At 35.7% G+C, this 20,621-nt stretch overlaps 2 protein-coding genes across 2 annotated transcripts; one reads left to right on the top strand and one right to left on the bottom strand.

The window, feature by feature from the left end:
* The first annotated feature begins 3,665 nt into the window (after positions 1–3,665).
* On the top strand, positions 3,666–16,285 carry LOC131331417 (protein DETOXIFICATION 27-like). Its single transcript, XM_058365340.1, has 8 exons — positions 3,666–4,060; positions 4,733–5,274; positions 7,338–7,424; positions 8,279–8,335; positions 14,731–14,969; positions 15,052–15,170; positions 15,904–15,993; positions 16,118–16,285. Exons 1-8 carry the CDS (start codon positions 3,731–3,733, stop codon positions 16,178–16,180), a joined length of 1,527 nt encoding a protein of 508 aa, XP_058221323.1. The 5' UTR covers positions 3,666–3,730; the 3' UTR covers positions 16,181–16,285.
* Positions 16,286–17,768: 1,483 nt separating this feature from the next.
* On the bottom strand, positions 17,769–19,086 carry LOC131331418 (E3 ubiquitin-protein ligase ATL9-like). Its single transcript, XM_058365341.1, has one exon. It carries the CDS (start codon positions 18,951–18,953, stop codon positions 17,925–17,927), a length of 1,029 nt encoding a protein of 342 aa, XP_058221324.1. The 5' UTR covers positions 18,954–19,086; the 3' UTR covers positions 17,769–17,924.
* Positions 19,087–20,621: the final 1,535 nt, after the last annotated feature.

Here is a 20,621-nt window from a genome sequence, read left to right as displayed (position 1 = left end):
TCCAGACTCAGGCCGGGTTTTGAAAACCTATGGGCTTGGATTCTCCCAGCATAAGTGTCTAATCCAGCCCAAGACATGTGAGAAGGCCATTTTGGTGGGCTCTTCTACCCAAAGACTTTAATTAGGGATGGCAATCTTGTCTGATTCGTTGGTTGATTATCTGAATAGTGCCAAATCGATTGATGCGGTTTTTAATTGACTTTTTAACCGTGGTTTTTTATTTTTCATTTCAAAACAACCGGTTGGTTTGGTTCCGGATTTGGTTTCATGTGTAACCGCACTTGAAACAAAACTGTAACCGTCACCGAACTACAAGGTAATTATGCAAATACACTTACATATATACATACCTATAACATCAAAAGACTCAGTATAAGGGTTGTGATCATAGTCTTGTGCCTCTCTCCCTCCGGTCTCTCTCTCAATCGATCAATTTTTGATCTCTCGCTTCCGGAGGTGCTGAACAGTGATAGTTCACATAATCTCATCTGTTTGGGTGAAAAATTGAATCGAATCGATAACTGTAGTTTTTGTTATGGTTTAGATAAAATGAAAACTATTGCTTTGGTTATGGTTGTGGTTTTAGGTGTATGCTCCAGTTTTGGTTTTGATATTACTAATAAGGAAAATTTCAAAAAGCCCCTAAACTATCAAGAATTTTACAAAAAGATACTTGGACTTTAATTAATAACAAAAAGATATCTGAATTTACCATTTTGTAAACAAAAAAGCCCCCGCTGTCCAATTCCGTTAATTTGTAACGGATGGAGATAACGGAAGGCGTTAACCATCCTTCTTTTTTCTTTTTCTTTTTTTACTTTGTACTTCAAAAAATTACTTTTAACTTTTTTTAAGTAATAAATAAATATACAATAAAATTCTTTTTTTCCTTACTATTTATCAAAAATTATTTAAACCCCATTCTATTTACAAAAAATAACCATATTTTTTTACTTTTAAATTTTACCTTCCCCCCACCCCCTCCCTCTCTGCTTTTTTTTTTTTTTTTCCAGAAATTCAACCCCACAATTAGCTGCCAAAGTCCTAGCCTGAATTTCAGAATTTTGAAATTACTTTTTTTGGGGGAGATGATTTTCACACTCACCTTTTTTATAACTACACCCCCCTTTTTGTCTTTTAGCAAAAATAAAAATAAAAAATCATACACTTTCAATACTAACAAAAAAAAGAAAGAAAGAGTGTGACTATCAAAAAGGAGAGTGTGAAAATCACTCCCCTTTTTTTAACCTTTATTTTATTTTTTTACTTTTAACTCTTTATTTTTTTAGTAATGAATAAATATGCAATAAAGTTTTTTCTTACTATTTTTTAAAAATTACTTTCACCACCATTTTTTAACTATTTACGAAATTGGGGCTAGGGCTTTGGCAGTTGGTTGTGGGGATGATTGGTTGTGTGGGGTTGAATTTCTAAATATAAAAAAAAAAAGGGAGAGAGGAAAATAGTAAAAAATGAGGTTAAAGTAATTTTTGATAAATAGTAAGAAAAAAAGAAGCACTTTATTGCCTATTTGTTTACTACTAAAAAAGAAAGAGTTAAAAGTAAATTTTGAAAGTAAAAAGTAAAAAAAGAAGGGGAAAGTTACGCCTTCCGTTTAACTCCATCCGTTATAAATTGACAGAATTGGACGGTGGGGGCTTTTTTGTTAACGAAATGATAAATTCAGATATCTTTTTGTCATTAGTTAAAGTCTAGATATTTTTTTGTAAAGTTCCTAAAAGTTCAGGGAATTTTTTGAAAATTTCCCTTACTAATAACGGAACCGAAAGACACCCATTGCCTCCTCTACTCAAACTAGATGAAATTCATGATCCCAAAAAGAATAACCTAAGTAGATGGAAATCGAATTGAAGAAAGAATAAAAAGGCCAAACAAACAGTGACCAAGTGGACGAGATAAGATTGAGGCATTTGGCCACAAGGTTGTGTAGCTGCTTTTAGCTCGGTACAGTGAGATTATGTTTTCAATTCTGATGGAGAGAAAGCTAAGATCCTTAACCCTAAGAAGTTGGCCTAATGGTCTTGGCATGTAATTTAGGTGTTTGCTTCATCATAAGGTTTCAGGTTCGATTTTTCTTGCCAGCAATTCTTGGAGCCACCTTACTCCACGTGTAAGCTTGTGAAATGGCTGCGGGAGGGGCTGTAGGGATTAGTACAAAGTGCGCGCAAGCTGACTCAAGACACTTTGTGTTACCAAAAAAAAAACTACGATCCTTGTTAATGAATTGAGTAAAGGTTTTACCGTTTGGGTAATAGAAGTTCTCGAACGAATGACAAAGAGAAAAATAAAGGTGATGGTAAAACGCCTTTGTTATAAAGTGGAATGCGGTTCAATTGGTTAAATACAGCTTGCATGTTTGTGACGAATTTAATATGCAATTGCATAGTTTAAACACATTTCAAAACTTATAACCTTAGCTGTCCTACTTGCATAGTTTAACACTGTGTAATGCTATATGCGTGCAGCCTAAACATAGGGGTTTACATTTAATTTATTGAATCAACAATTGGCACCTCATCGATTCATTAAAAACATTAATAAATCTGATATATATGGATACGATTTAACCAATTGAATCCATGATGCGTCAATCGTTGATTGGACAGGCATAAACCTCTATGTTTACGTTGCACTTGTATATAATTGAATCTATGTACAAGTCCGGCCCTGAGTTTTTGGAGACCGCAAGCAAGATATGAAAATAGAGCCTTTCATGTTTTTCTACATAAATTAGTTGTTCAATATGATAAGTAAGATTGTCTTGTGGTTTAGTGGCATGCTGCTTTGAACATGTCTTCAGTATCTTAGATAGCGAGTTTGACTCTTAATGCCATTTTTGAATGATTTTTTTGCACAACTTCAAACAATGTGCACGAATAAAATGAATCCTTCATGGAATTAACATGAAATCTCAAGGTTGAAGGGCCCAGATCTTACCGCCACACTACGTACACTCTCATCATTTAGAAAATATTTGACATACTACATAATATTTAACATATTCTTCTATTTTGGGATTCAATAATTGGGCCCAAAACTGGAGGCTCTAGGTGGTCATCTGGTGGGTCTATGTCAGAATCGGGCCTGTCTATGTAAACTGAGTCGTTACTTGTCAATGTAAACCAAGGCCTCATTCGGCTAAATAAGCTATTTGGCTTATTTTTGTGTCCTTATTCAATTTTTTTCGCATTTGTTAGTTTTTCGTTGATTTTTTTTGCGGATTATTGTTTTGTCATGACGAGAGAAATCTAAAAAGTAAAAAAATTACCATCAAAATTCATTTTTTAATAAAGACGAAAAAATTAGCTTATTTTTGTCTTTATTCAAATAAAATTAGATTTTGAATAAAGACGAAATGGATTTCGATTGTAAGTTTTTACTTTTTAGATTCCTCTCGTCATGACAAAGAAATGATATTCAAAAAAATCGATGAAAATTAATAAATGCAAAAAAAAATTGAATAAGTACAAAAAAAAAAAAAAGTCAAATGACTTATTTAGTCGAATGATCCCTGAGTCGTCACTCGAAAAGGCTAAAACCAAGTAGATGAGAGGTTAATCATTATTGGTTAATCTAAACTGAGTCATTACCCTTAAAGGCTAATCACCATTCTCCTCTCTCTCTCTCTCTCTCTCTCTCATTGCATCTTAATTTGGATCTCCATTCGATCTTAATGTTCATACTCGGAACCTAGGACTATAATAACCCGATGGGTAGCACGAACAGGGGTGAAGAAGAACTCAACCAGCCATTAGTAGACAGTTCTACTTCGGCATCGAACTTGGTAGTAGTACCGGACGTCGTCCAAGCTGGAGAAGAAGTCGACGATGATCAAAAGGAGAAATCAGACCTGAAATCAAAAGTGTGGACAGAAACAAAGAAGCTATGGCATATAGTGGGTCCAACCATCTTCAGCCGCCTCGCCACCTTCTCAATGAACCTCATCACCCAAGCCTACGTCGGCCACCTCGGCGATCTGGAACTCGCTTCCTTCACCATTGCCAACAATATCATCGTCGGCTTCAATTTCGGCCTCCTGGTATATATACAGTACTGTCCACTGTTTCAATTCAATGTCCATTTAACAAGTAAAAGAAAATTTACCGCCAAAAAAAAAAAACAAAGCAAAAGAAAAAAATTTGATTAGATCATCTTTGGTTAGATCATCTTTGGAAAAAAAATACTACTATATGTTAGCTTCGGAATGGTAATACTCCAGTAATTAGCATGTGTACAATTGAAGGGTCAGGTTTTGTACATAATTCAACAAAATTTATGAATAACTTATTCTTATTTTTTTTAATAATACTGAAAGCATATTGAGTACAAAAGTAGATATGAATTAATACTACCACTATCCCAAAATTCTGGTACGCAAAATGATGACTTAAAAATAATAGTACAGTTTTTCCAAAAAAAAATTCAAACTTTTTTCAAGAATTAGAAGAACTTAATATTGATATCCAGTAAATTTTTGAAATTCTTATTGAATTTTTCATGAAGAATTTGATTATTTTTACGTCCTTTTTTTTTGGACCAAACAAACATTTTGAGATGCAGCGAGTACCTGCTTTTATGCTGGACCATCGAAAGTCGAATAAGAAATAAACAAAAGTGATACCAAATAATTGTTTTACTATTGTTCTATTTGTAGCAAATCGAATAAACATATATTTTTGTTTTGTTTTTCTGGTCTCGTTCTAAATATCAGTTGGGGATGTCAAGTGCATTAGGGACCCTATGCGGGCAAGCCTACGGAGCAAAAAGGTACCACATGTTAGGCATATACATGCAAAGGTCATGGATTGTACTATTCCTGTGCTGCCTCTTGTTGTTGCCACTCTACGTATTCGCAACCCCATGGTTAAAGCTCCTGGGACAAGCCGATGACGTCGCAGAGCAAGCCGGGCTGGTGGCCTTATGGTCAATTCCAATCCACTTCAACTTCGCCTTCGTATTTCCAGTGCAGATGTTCTTGCAAAGCCAGCTGAGGGCCGCGGTGCTGGCATGGGTTTCGTTAGCGGTTTTGGTGATACATGTGGGACTTAGTTGGGTTTTCGTGTACTGGTTGGAGTTTGGGGTGGTGGGAGCCGTCGCGGCATTGGGTTTGGCGTGGTGGCTGATGTTTTTTGGACTTTTTGGGTACACGCTTTTGGGTGGGTGCCCAGATACTTGGACTGGTTTCTCCATGGAAGCCTTCTCCGGACTTTGGGAGTTCGTCAAGCTCTCTGCTGCCTCTGGTGTCATGCTCTGGTAAACTTCTTCTATCCTTTCCCTGCTCGTATAGTCCAGAGATTATTTAGTGTCCTTATGCCATCCTCAAGCAGGGCTGGCTCAAGGTATTTGGATGTTGAAGACATGTTCTAAGAATGACGTCCTAAACACTTACTTGATAGTTTTTACGAAAAAAACAAACAAATAAACAGTAACAATACAAGAAAACTAAAACTATAGTATTAAATCCCCTAACTAATACACGACAAAAATAAATTATAAGGGTTGGGTCACTACAAAAATATAAAAATACGTATCTATATAAAGTAGGTAGTTTCAGAAGCCAACAAAAATAACAAAGATCTCAAAACAAGCAATCTAAGTTTTAATTAGTACATAATATTTTGTTATTCGTAAAACTATGGATTTATTCTAAGAGATTGGGCCTTCTTTTTGTTATCACGGTTTGGGTCCTTGTTTTATCACAGAATCACAAATGAACCTTTTTTGGTGTTTAATATTGGGCCCTTTTTTTTTTTTCCCCTTCTATTGGGCTAAAAAAGACTTCTACTCAAACCCAAAAAGGAAAATTAGTAGAGTCCCCTAAAATTTGACATTTTTGGGATGTCCAAAGCCCAAGCCTTTTGGACCTTGGGGTTGGACCGGCCCTGTCCTCAAGTACAAGAAAATGTTGAGAAAAAAGCTTTGAGTAACGATTGCTCCGGTTGGGATCACTTGCAAAACATAAACAAACTGACAAATTGGCAAGAGAAATAATAAGTACATATTTTTTGAAATGAAAGTGATGTATTGTGAGAGAATGACATGTCTTGTAAAGCGAAAAATAAATACGTAAAAAATAAGAACATTAACGAAATGTGACATAAATCCAAAGAAAAGTTAGAAATTTTAGAGGGTATGATGCATCAACTAATAACTCAATGACTTCTTGTTCTTGTCCCGACCAAATACAAGTAGCAACCGGAGGATCCAGAAATTCAGTACAGGGACACTATTTATTTAGTCATGGTCTTGAAAATATTTTTCCACATAAAATAATAAAAAAAAACACGCGTTACGAATAATCTAGGAATCAAAAATCATATCTTCCATGAGCACCATATAGATAATAGATTCAACATGAATATCGAGCAAAAGAATATATAATAATTATGGAATATTCATGAGATTACAAAAATATTGAGTTGTAGAGGAGATCGAGGTGATTTTAAATTAAAGAGAAGAAATTGGGAAGAAAATTAATTGAGTTGTGGACTTTGGAGGCCGGCTTATGAGAGTTGATGTGTTGATAGTGTCAAACTACTAGAAGCACGCACTAGTGTAATTTCTTAGGACATACTCCAATTTAAAGGATGTTTTGGGATCTATGCGGATTGGGTGGATGAATTAATGGCAACTATGGGCACATGCAATCATCTGACCTTACCAGTAGCAGCGGAATACATATATATTTTTTATAACTCAAGCTTCTGTACTAGTTATGCACAACTCAACTAATCATGTGGGATGAATTCCACCGCCCACTTATGAGTGTCGTCCCAATTAATACCTTCCGAAGGAGAACTGAGAGGTTTCAAATCTGAGGTCTTAAGAGATGTTGATGATATAAATAATATAGTTGTCTCTCTCTAAGAGCTTAAATTTTTAGATGGTTAGGTGGTTAACAATCTAATATGGTATATCAGTGTAGAAATAAATAATGCATTCGAATCTCATCGGCTACCTACCTAGTGGTCAAAATTTATCCGTGTTTAGCCCGTTTATGGAGAAGAGCTTGAATACACCTGAGGGGCGTGTCGAGAATATAAACAAAACAGTTGTTGTTCTCTCTAGCTAGCTTAAGCTTTTAAAAGAGTTAGTAGTTAATAATCTAATAGAAGGGGAGTAAATCTTTTAAGTCTCATAACTTAATCACTAGCCTAATCGCTTGGGGTTAACAGAAATAAAAATATACTATTTTCTTATTCATTCTTTCATTGTTTCGAAGCACTATTTGCACATGCAAATCATTGACCTTACAATTCTACCATATCTTTGGATGATTTATTAATTGGTTGGATCTGTATTAATTCATGGTGCAGTTTGGAGATCTGGTATTACAGAGTATTGATATTGATGACTGCAAATCTGAAAAATGCTACTATAGCTGTGGATGCGTTGGCCATTTGGTTCGTAATTTTTTTAATTTCCCTGTCTGATTTCGTCAAATAGGTACTGTATTAAAATAGGATGATAAAAGAAATTTAAGGTCGAGTTGGGACTAAATGAACTTGTTTTTCAAGCAATAATTGATTTTCGTTTTGGTGAACTTTTTAAGTCTTCATCAAAATATCTGAATTTTTCATATTCATTTTGATGGGAGAAATTTGAAAAGAAAAAAGTTAATCGAATTTGAATTTTTTTTGAAAATTAAAGATGATTTCAAAAATTTGTCTGTTGAGAATTATTTTTGTCTTCAACGAACTTATAATTAGCTTTTAAACATAATTTTTTTTACTTTTTAAAATCCATGACAAACAAAAAATAAAAAATTCAACTCATAATGATGAAGGATCAAAACAGTAGAAGATGAAAAATGATATAATCCTTGTTAAATAGGAGATGAAAAATGATAATGTCAAAACTGTTTATATTAGTACCAAAACTGTAGTGTATAAAAATTCTTGTACCTTGCACATGATACAAGTCCTTTATGCCATATAATTTTGGAAATTTATTTTGGCACTCCACTTTTAGCCATTGGAACTCTACCTTTTGTCTTTTTTCCGATTTGAAATTACAACAATACCCTCCTATGTGTGAGAAAGTAGACAAACACTAATAAAATAAAGGATAATTTGGTAATTTCACATAGAATAAAAGCAAAAAATTAAAGTGCCAATGACTAAATGTGAAATGCCAAAATCGTTTTTGATAATTTTTTGTATTAACAAAAATAATTTTAACATTAGCAGTAGTTTTGGCATTAACAATCCTTTAAAAGTTTTATTAAGAGTGTGTTTGGCTTTGACTTGACATGCAGTACGGGCATCAGTGGGTGGGAAATGATGATTCCTGTAGCTTTCCTCTCCGGAACAGGGTATGCTTCCTTCCACTTCTTCATCTTCCTTTGTTAACTCTAATTGCTTGAGGGTAATAAACAACGATCAACAAATAAGATGCCTAATATCATTTGATACTGAATTTACATGCCACGTACCACTACAACAAAAATAGGTTTGGCCGACACATCAAAATATAGTAGACCTATGGTAAACACTCCCTAATAAGTGTGTACCGTACGTGTCCTTTATATATTCCTTTGAATTTGAGATAATCTAATCTTAACCGTTCAATTTTTTAATTAAAAAAAGAGTAACATGTCTAATCGGTCATTACTTACTCTATTGTTGAGTTTCTCTCTCTTCTATCTTTAATGGGCTTTCAAATGCGGTCTAATATCAATTTGGTGGACTAGAAATTGGGGTTTTTAGGATTTTTTTTTTACTTTCTAAACTATTAAATTTAAAATTATGAAAATAATAAAATAATTTAAAACTAATTTAATAAACCAATAAAGTTAGACAATTCAATATGATCAATTTTTTAGTCCAATTTGATCAACATGACATTATTAAACTTTAATGTTCATCTACAGAATCTGACGCATTATACCAGCGTCACCACCGATATAATATGTCAGGGTCACCAAAGGTAACACCATAAGCTACAGGAACTCAATAGAATAATCCAAACTCACTAACCCTTAACTCACAAACAATAGATCATAAATTAACGATTTCCAAATAGAAGATGCATAATTGATCAAAACAGCTAACAATGACACATCTACATTCACTATTCACTATCGTTGGTGTCAATGATTTTTTTGAGTTTCTCCTACGTGACATTTCGTAGACTGTGTCACGGGTTTCACCTTTCATTTTTCAAATCAACATTTTCAAAAATCATTTTTAACACACTCAACCTTGGTTCCGCTGTTCCGGTCTCCCGAGTATCCTCACAATGGTTTCGCCGCACCGGGTTCTCATTTGGCATTGACTCCTCTCCACGGATAACCAATCCACAATTCAAAACCCTCGGTTCCGCCTCTTCGGGTTCCCGAGTATACCACAATGGTTTGGCCGCTTCGGGTTCCCATTGGGTTTTCGAAAATCATTAAATCAATTACGTTGGCTCTTCTCCACGGATAACCAAACCACAATTCATCCCTCGGTTCCGCCGCTCCAGGTTCCCGAATATACCACAATGGTTCTGCCGCTCCGGGTTTCCATTGGGTTTTCAAAATCATTTCTTTACTCACACATACCACACAATGGGCAAATCCGGCCACATTGGGGTTTCAAAACCACGCATTGCCTTTAACACACCCTAGGTGTCCTGTTTCTACTTTCTCGATTTCTGTATCTCGTTCTCATGCAACGACTCCGCGATAGGACTTTACGCATACGTAATCATAAATCATTCATTGTAATCTTGAAACTAAACTAGCAAGATCATCCAACTCTATATTATTAATCATGCTCAAATCATCATAATGCCACATGTACGGACGCCTTTTGGAGTGAAAATCACTTATGCTGTGTCACTTAACAAGTAATACAGACAATTCATGTATACATGCTCATAACCATCCTAAGATCAAAATACGAATACTTCCATGCATTTCGATATACAAACAACGTACAATATACGTAGAGTAAGTAAGTAGAGGTATTCTACGTATACTTAGAGTAAGTGGTTCAAAGTATTCTACCGTTCTTCTTGGCGGTAGGGCGGCTACAGAAAAGTAAGTTGGCGATCGGGCGGAGTGACTTCCTACGGTAAGCTTCCGATAGTTTCGGAAGAAAAAGGTTTCTCTCGAAACTACTTCGTGACTAGAACTTCTAAACTTTATGGATCAAAATGGTGGTTTAGGATGAGTTTCTTGAGGATCTTAGGAAGAACTCAAGAACACTCAAGAACAAGGAAGAACAAAGTAAGAACACAAAGATTTTCTAGAGAGAAGTTGGAGGATTTGAAGGTGTGAGTTGAATGGTGAATGGGGGGGTGCTATTTATAGCCAAACTAACTTCTATTACCCAATGAATAAAATTTTTCCTAGCAAATATTGTCCAATGGTTAAAAGGGCAAATCATGATTGAAAGCCTTCCATGACTTGTCAAATCCAATCTTTAGGCATAAAGCTATAAAATCAAGTAGGATCTTAGGCTTTCTAGGTAAATCTAGGTGATCATAGTCTAGGTTGGCAAGTCTTACAAGTCTAAGGTAGGGTTTGATTAGGCTAAGGCATAGCCTTCCATGTTTAGTCATTCATAGGTCTAGGTTGTAGTCAATTTCTAGGATGATTAAATCCTACTTTGGAATCAAATCTAGGATATGATTAGGGTTAGGATTCTATGCTAGAAATTGACTAGAAATGGGTTGACAAATAGGAAATAGGCTTATGGCTACATAGGACTAAAAATGTAGCTTGTATAAGTGTACAAGTCAAGGACACACATGCACACACATCTCTCTCTCTCTCTTCCTCCTTTTCTGGGCCTCTCCCTCTCTCTCTCTTGGCCTCTCTCTTTCTCTCTCCTCTCGGCTTTCTCTCTCTCTCTCTCTCTCTCTCTCTCTCTCTCTCTCTCTCTCTCTCTATGTATGTAGGTATGTATATATATATAAGTATATATATGTATCTAGGAAAGTAAACCCTAGAATTAGGCTTATGGCTATAACCCTAGGTTTGCATGCATGGCATGGCTAGGCTTGCTTCTTTTGGAAGCGAAATGATGGTTATGACTTGTCTTGTCCAAGTCATACACACATTGGCAAGTCAAATGTCTATTATCCAAGGGATAAGATTTTCCTAGCATTTATTAACCAATGGTTAAAGAGATAATGATGATGACTAATGTTGAAATGACTAGACATGAAGTATAATGATGACCTCTCTAGGTCTAAAAGGTTCAATTAGGGTTGGAGGGGTTCATAAGGCTCAAAGACGGTCAAAAGGTCCATCTAGGGTTAGGGAATTGTAACTAGGTGGATTGGTAGTTCGGTTTCTCCAACGAAATTTTTATTTACCGAAAATCAGAGTCATTACATGAACTCTCATTTATCTACAAAAAATTGGAGGGATTTTGATTTTTTGGATTCAATTTTTTAGAGAGATAATTTGATTTGGAGAAATATTTTGAGAGGAAATTGCAATTGTATTTAAAAATTTGGGTATAGTACTTACTTTTTGGTGAATTTCTTGGATGAAAATTTTGAGTGAGAATTTCATTGTTCAAAATTTGAGGTATTGTATAGGGAAAAATTAAAATTTCAAAAAAATAATATGGATGGAATTGAAAATTAAGATAACATGACGGAAATTTTAAAATTTTAAAAAATAATGTGGCATAAATTAAAAATAATTTTAGTTTAAATTTCGTACACCACATTGTGCTAAGGTAACGACAATGCATGGTATTGTTACTGAAATACCTAAAATACTCATGGAAAGCCTTTTCTTTTTTACTAAGCAAAGTAAGAACTAAAATATCTAAAATACTCTCAAAAAGTCTTTTCTTCTTGACTAAGCAAAAGATGACCTTAAATACCTAAATTAACCTCGAAAAAGCCTTTTTTTCTTGACTTAGCAAAGTAGGACCTAAAATACCCCTAAAAGCCTTTTCTTCTTCATTAAGCAAAGAAGGATCCAAAATATCTAAAATACTGTTGAAAAGCCTCTTCTTTTTTACTAAGCAAAGTAGGATCTAAAATAACCTCAACTCAAGACATCCAAAAGAATTTGAAAGACGAAATCTACAAGGGTAATTTTGTCTTGTAACATGGTAGCTTAGCTTGCCTTAAATTAGGGAAAAGAAAGATGTTACGCCCTAGCTCGCCCCTAAAGGCTCTAGTCACAACAAGGCGCCAGTGATCACATCACTAAGGCCATATTAAAGTTAAACACCTCATTAGCAAATGACTAAAGGGACTTAATTAACGACAAGCGGAAGCAAATTCTATTTTATTATATATGCCAAACCAAAAGTCTTTACAAGGATTTCTATATTGCAAACCACCCAGAGCTGTACATATTTACATACAAAAATGCTCACCAAAAACAACTCCCTATCTACAAGCCAACATCTACTTAGTGCGACCAAAAGAAGAGTTGCACGCCACCACTCTACGTCCTGTTGCCTGAAAGGTGGGAAAATTCATAAGCCAAAACTCGTATGAATGATTAATACGCAATTCACATGCTTTCCATGGACAATGATAAAACCATTTTAAAAAAAAAACGAATCATTTCTCATAGCAACATAGCATAGTAATGCATATCCTCTATTCATTTCATGTCTACCAGGCGTCCCCGGTAGTGGATAAGTTAAGACGTCTTTCGTTATCCGATATAATAGCCATGCCTTGCTAGCCTTTTAGCACGTGTCCCCTAGCAAGCTGGGACGTGGGAGGATGCCATTAATAGATATAAAACATGTCCACCTTCCATTGATATTCCATGGAGTTCATATCAAATTATAAAACATCATTGAAGCGTAAAGCTTATAACAAACCATGTGTTTTGGGTATTAATCACTCACCTCGTAGCCACGTGTCCCCCGAACCTCCTAAGACAATTAGGCAACAAATCATGATTAGAGAATGTCAAACAAGCCTATTTTAAATGAACATAAGGTCCTATGGTAAGAATATGAAATTAGATAGCTGCCTTAAAAAATTAGTCATAGAATCTGCAGGTTCATAACCTTTAACCTAAAATCTAACTTTGCACAAGAATAAATAAGACACAATCTTCATGCATTTTTTTAGGTCTATGAGTCTAGTTTCAAAATCAGAAATCGGATCGCAATTTCATCGCCCGAGCTCAAAATTATAACCATTCCCGTAAAGTGCGACGATGCTGTCAGCACTGCAGATACCACAACAGCAGGTCGGTTAACGAATTTTAACTTCTTCCACATTGTGAATTAGGTTCTGAAAATTTTACACAGTAAAGTAGACACATACAGGCATCTTCAGTAAAAATATCAAAAAATATTAAGGTCGGGAAGATGGTGAGAAAAATTCCTCAAGAACAAGGCAGATTCAATTTTGTTGGAGCTCTAAATAGTCTACCCACAAGCTATACGAATTTTTGGGGTAAAACCCTAAAATTCACATCAAAACTCATACAGAAACTTCACAAAAACATGAGCAAACTAGAGCATACTCATGGGCTGTCTCAAATATACCAAATTCATGAATTACACCAACTTTAAACATGTCAATTTATGGGAATTTAAACAGGGTTCATGGGTTTCTAACACAAACTTCAATCTCTACCCTAAACCCTCTTAGATTCAACACTTCTAGCAAAAATTGAACATCAAGAACAAGAAATTTTACTCATCTAGGCATGTACTTACCAAATTAGGCTTCAATCCAAGTCTAGGAAGAAATTTCCAAGATTTTCTTCTTCTTCTTCTTTTTCCTTCTCACCAAACGGTTCCCTCCTCTCTCTCTCTCTCTCTCTCTCTCTCTACGTGTGATGAGGATGGGGGGGAAATATTACACGTTTCCTTCATTTTAATAGATTACAAGAAAAATTATCCTGTGTTGGTGCGACCTATAACCACTTATGTTCCAATTTCATTTAGCTAGCTAATTAAGCCCAAAACACATCACATAATTAACTTAAAACAAAATTAAAGATTAGGGGTATTACAAAAGATTTTTTTTGTACCTATAAAAACAATATCCCTTAAATTAGGGAAAAGAAAGATTTGTTTATACCTCATTTTCTTCTTGACTAAGCAAAAGACCTAACACTGAAATGCCTAAAATATCCCCATATCTTAACTCCACCATGGAAAAACTACAAGGACAACTTGGTAATTTCATGGTGTGGCTTAGCTTGCCATCCTACGTTCTTTTAGATCTTCCAAACAAGGCGAAATGACGATCATATCTTTCAAGTCAAACTACAAGGGTAATTCTACGAGGGGTAATTTTGTATTTTCACGGCGTGCCTTGGCTTACCATCCTATCTTCTTTTATTACAAGTGTATTGATTAAGAGAATGCTCATGGTTGTGGCTAGAAGAGAGTTACACAGTGACTGTGATGGAAGCCTTCAATCTTTATAAAGAGAAAAGGAAGAAAAGGTGGAATTCCAGGCATGTTTGAAGTCATATAAAGCTTTGTCAAGCTTGCGGAGATAGCCTAGCTTGGGCTATCTCCATTCTTCTCCACGTTACAAAAACATAGCTTGGGCTAAATGGCCCAATAGACCACTACTTCAGGAGCTTAGACCAATTGTCCAAGAATACCAACCCATATAGTATTGGCTACCATATATAGAGATAACGTATATCTACCCAATTTGGTTGTTGATATTAGACGCATTCTTTTTTAAGCTAGTTTTGATTGTGAGATACTTACCTTACTTATCAACAAGTCGCTTTTCTAAACTTGTATCCGATGAAATTTACAGAGTAAGGGTTGGAAACGAGTTAGGTGCGGGAAATGTAAAAGCAGCAAAATTTGCAACGATAGTATCTCTGGTGCAATCCACCATCATCGGCTTATGCTTTTGCGCTCTCATAATGGTATTCCATTACCAAATTGCTTTGATCTTCACATCCAGTGCCGATGTCCTCGAGGCAGTCGACAATCTTTCCTTACTCTTGGCTATCTCCATTCTTCTCAATAGCATCCAACCCGTTCTTTCCGGTCAATTTCTCATACACGGAAGTTTATTTCATTATTTTTTAATGCTTCTTAAGATACTTTGACGTTTCTTTAACTTTTGCAGGGGTGGCCGTTGGATCCGGATGGCAGGCGAAGGTTGCATTCGTTAATTTGGGATGCTACTACGTTGTTGGGGTTCCCCTTGGAGTAGTCTTGGGTTGGGTATTTAACTTGGGAGTTGAGGTGCGTTTGTTCTTCCTCTTTCCTTTTCATTCATCGATAGACCAAAACATATAAATTGGTCCACTTAACACGGATTGACTCAATCGGCGAATTCAACAAGTCTAGAACCACACCCAAAAATACACACTCAAATGCACAAACACTCACGTTACTTGGGAGTTGAGGTGTGGTTCTCGACTTGTTGAAGTGAATGAGCCATCATAAGCATAACTACCACTAAACAATCTTGAATATGGTTCATGTTTGGTTACAATTTAAACAAAAATGTTGTGAGTACGTATTTCCGTATGTTGTGCACTTGTTTGTGGTGCTAGGATGGAATTTAAAACAAGTGGTATGGCAGTCTTAGGAAACATTCCTAAAAACAAATTATCACTACAAGAAAAAATATATTTGGTGACGGGAAAAAAAAATTCCGTCACCAAAAGTTACTATAGGATGACAAAATCATGTTATAAGTGGCGAAAAAGTGACTTTTGGCGACGGCCTAGGTTGTCGCCGAAAGTCACTTTTGGTAATGAAAATTTTTGTTTTTCGTCACCTATAGTAGCTATCGGTGATGAAAATCTGGTTATTTCGTCACCTATAGTAAAAATTAAATTTCATCACCATATTTTTCGTCAGCAAAATATATATTTTCTTGTAGTGTATATTTGTTGTTTTCATTTCATTTGCACTTACAAGAAAACAATAAAGCATGTTGACATTTTATATTGGTTTTGGACAAAATTAGGGTCTTTGGGGAGGGATGATCTTCGGTGGAACGGCTATACAAACAGTAATATTGGCCATCATTATTATGCGGTGCAATTGGGAAAATGAGGTATTTTCATTTACAGAAGTTTTAACCTTTTTTTACATTGCGCTAACATACATACAGTAGCAATTAATTATTACAGTAATTTTCAATATTCCTGGCCTTTTCTTATCTTAATGGTTGGTTGCAGGCTGAAAAAGCAACTATGCGCATCGAAAAGTGGTCAACTCCCAATCCAGATACAGATTCATAGCTTTAATTATAATAAAACACGAACTGAACTAGATCGATATAGTTATTGAACCACTTCATTTATTTGGGTTCCAAAATATAATTAAGCTGCAATATTTTTCCCTCTCCTTATGTTATACTAGCAATTTAGGTACACGCAGACACGTACGTGTACATGTGCAGGCCGGTAAGTATGTTGAAATTGACACGTGGGATTGGGGAGTTGGATGGGAGAGTGGACGTACGTTGATCGTGACTCGTGAGTAATTTTATCAATTTGCTCCTAAACAGTTAATTTGTGTTATACTTAAGGTAATTGTAAGTTTTTTTTTCTTCTTTAAGGACAATAATGGAAATCATTTTTGTGACGGGACTTCAAAATAGAGAGACACCAAATTAATGTTCTCTCTTTATATAGTAGTTTTAAATTAAAATAGATAGATTATTCATTATAGAAATTTTTTCTAGTGATTTTCCTGTCATAGCCATCTAGTCAAATAAGAGGTCCCTGTTACTGATGAGACATTTGTTTCTAACGTAAAGGGACTATTGTTTGTCCAATTTCTTGTTCGTCGAAAAAGAAATATTAAGGAAGCGCTAAGATTCATTAATAACAAAAAAAAAATATTGATTTATTTCATTATAGGAGAAAAATTTTAACTTTTGAATATGGGTGCGCTAACAAGTTCTCATGGTACATTTGTTTAGCAACCATAGATTAAAAATATCTGTTCTCATTCCACCCTCCTAGCTAATTTGTCTAGATAAAAAAACAAATTATCCCTTTACTTGAAAATTGTTAATCCACCTCATGGAAGATTCATAAGAATTAACTTTCATTAGTCTAGCTTAGGTCTTTGGATTGCTGGGCAGAAAAATTAGATTTTCTAACGTTTTGCTAATTTAGTGTTGTGAGGTGTGGCTTGAATTTGGGAAAGAACGGAGCAATCGGATAAGAGCAATGCTATATAGCAACCAGATTTGAGTAACACATTTTCGGTATCATGTAATATGTCAGTAATGCATTGATAGAATGTACTTCACTATATGATACTCAAATGTTCTCACCAAAGTATTAGTGATCGAAAAATTTTCTTTCGGACACACTTGGGTTGCGAACAACGCGGAGTCTCAAATTGATGCAACTTTAGTGGGAGTTTTTCAAATTTATGGTTAAAAAATGCAGACTTTGATTATCTCCGATAGACCACAATTCTGGATCCGAGATTACAAGTGAAAGATCATGCTGAAAAAACCGTGATGATCATTATCTATCTTTGGATATCTTTGCAGTAGTGGCGGCCACTCTTCTAATTTAAGTCATCAATAACTACTAGCAAAAGATAAATTAATAAGGACATCCTTAACTCACATTACTATCAAAAAAACATTGCTATCAGATCACAAACATTTATTTCTTATCTGTTAGGGAAAATAGTGCTTCAAACCCACTAAAGTGAGTAATTTGTCCGTAGAAGTTGAGATGGCGAAGTTGAGATGGTGAAAAGATTTTCTCTGGGTGATGAGAAAGAGAATTTCATCGAAGGGTTGCGATTAATTTTGGACATGTGTCAAAACCTCACCCCGACTTGAAATTGGTCTTTTGTTAGTTGATCACAATAAAATGGAAACACCTTGTTATATAAAAACAACTATTGAAGTAAATCTCCAATACACGTACCACATATCAGATACCAAATGGGAGATCTTGTTCGGGCTATCTGTTGAGTCATCCGGCAGTTCATCTCGACAATGAACGATTGAGATTAATCGGAATTAATATCGACAGTGACTCTTTCACTACCACCTCTGCCTCCACCATCACTCACATTAGAACTGAACCGGCTCGAGACGGAGACAGCTGTCCTCGTAGACTCCGACGGGTCCGACCGTTCGGAATATAAGAAGTTCTTATATACCCGACCGTTTCCTAAGCTCCCACTCCTATCCTCTTTCTTCAAACTCCTCGCCCGCCCGAATCCCACGCAACTCCTCGTCCGGTTCAACCTCGATCTCATCAACCGGCTCTGAACCTCCTCCGGCAACCGCAGTGTGAACCGGTCCCACTCTTCTCCCGGTTCCGCCACCGGCTCGCCCCCCGATCCACTCGGCAATACAATCTGGTCGAACGTCCCCATCTTAGCGGTGAATCTGGTGATTGGAGTTTCTATTGGTATGATAATAAACTCATCAGCAACTGCATCCGAATACGGGCTACTCGATTCGTGACTCGTTTCCCTCGCCGATTCGTCGCACGATACCCCTCCCGAGTTGGTGGGACTCCGTATGCTGTATAACAGATCGGTGACGTCGGCCCGGCACACCGGGCACGTCACGTGTGACGAAAGCCACTTGTCGATGCAACCCGAGTGGAACGCGTGGCTGCAGTGCGGTAGCAAACGAAGGGTCTCATCGTCTTCGAACTCGTTCAAGCACACGGCGCATTCTAGCCCGCCCATGCCTATCTTGAGCGCCTTCACCTCGGAGTAGACAAAAGTAGGGAACGAGTTGATTACTTCCGCGTCGAGCGAGCCGCCGGTGAGTAATCCGACGGCGCCGGCGGAGGTGGTTCTGGGCATGCGGGGGCCGACGAAGTAGTAATTTATGACGTAGACGAAGACGGAGGCCATGACGACGATTGTGCAGAGGAGGAGGATCGTTTCAAGATGCATGTATCTGTGCTTTGGTTGGATTTGGTATTCCGGCGGCGGTGGCGGAGGTAAGGCGGCGGACTGTGAGAATTGGAGTAGTAACACGGACATTAGAAGGATGCAATTGATGTGATTTTCCGTCATCACGTGGTTTGAGAGAAACGGGGGTTTGTTCGGTATAGATTTTGAAGTTGTTGAGTAGGGATTTTGGAAATACAAAAATGAAAATAACGAGTGGAGATAAATTTATTAAAAATCACGCATGGAAAGAATTAGAGAGATTTTAGAACCTCAAGAGAACAAACCCAGAATTGTTGGCTATCAGGCTGGCGAAGACAAACATTATTGCGAGTCTTGGTAAAATGCCGGGTTGTCTTATCCTTTGCGTTTTGTGTATTGGATTTATATCCGTATTGTGTCATAAGATTTTTTTTCCCATTGAATAGGAAGTTAAAAGAACCGTTATAGTAAGCTAAAGCCAATGCCTATATATTAGAAAGAATGTAAGTGTTATAAAAGGAAAATTTTAAAATCAGCCTAATGGATTGACAATAATGAGTGTGTGAATGTGTATTAAAGGGTATAAAAAGTACACAGAAATACGTATTTTTCTTATTTTCTAGTGTGCTTATCGTCAGACCAATAGACTGACAATAACAAGACCAATTATAAAATTTATGTCTTGAACTATGTAACCTATCTTAAAAGGTACAGTATCAACCATCACATCATAGATATCATGGATATATGCAAGGATCTTTACTCATGGTATATGTTATGCTTAGAGTTTGAAATTGGTTCTACATAACACTAGAGATATTGAATCGTAATTAAGATACGTATCGAATAATATACGAATTGTACAATTTATTCAAACATAATAAACATTCAAAGATACATACCAATTTTAAAGTAAGATGAATCAAATTGTAAGATACGTACGTATCACAAATCATTGAATCCAAACAAGACTATTAAGAGTACTGCAGTAAACACTTGGAAAGTATGAAATGTATCTGAAATAGATATAGAAAGAAATTTTTGCTGCCTTTACAATATTGTAGTTTTGTTATTATTTTGGAGTACTTTTTTTTTTTGGAATCCAGCCTTTACCATGTACGTAGATGACCACAATTTCTTTCAGTACTTGTGTTATAGTTTTTACGGTTTAATCAATAAAAAATCAAAATTAAAATAAAAAAGAAATTGATATTCACACTCCCTTTTTTGTTATCTACACTTTCTTTTTATTTTTTAGTATTAAAGGTGTATGTATTTTTTTAATAAAAAACAAAAAAGAGAATATAGATAACAAAAAAAAATGGTGTGAATATCAAATTTCATAAAAAAAAAAAAAAAATATATATATATATATATATATATATATATATATATCTTGTTTGCGAGTCACAAGTCATAGGCGAAGGATTTGATCTATTAAGACAAATTTCACAAATATCAATTCAATTTTAATGAAATCACACTGCACACCTCTCTATTCTTACAAATCACACCGTGTACCCTTATTGAGAAATCCCACTGGTGGTGTTGTATGCGATATTATTGGTTAGCATGCCCTTGGGGCGCGCAGTAATTGATGATCAAAACATAATATTACTTTGCGCAAACCTACTAATCCTAAATCTCATTTCTAATTTTGTAAACACAGTTTATTTCCTACTCAAGACAAATATTATACCCTATCGCAATGAATTGTGAGTCGTAGTGTGTGTATATATATATATATATGTATGTATATATACATATGTATGTATGTATATGGAGTAATTTTATTTTGATATGGTTGCTACT

Source organism: Rhododendron vialii, chromosome 6a (assembly GCF_030253575.1).
Source record: "Rhododendron vialii isolate Sample 1 chromosome 6a, ASM3025357v1".
NCBI classification, from domain to species: Eukaryota; Viridiplantae; Streptophyta; class Magnoliopsida; order Ericales; family Ericaceae; genus Rhododendron; species Rhododendron vialii.
Note: the sequence above shows the minus strand (reverse complement) of the source record. Positions and strands in the feature narration are given on the sequence as shown.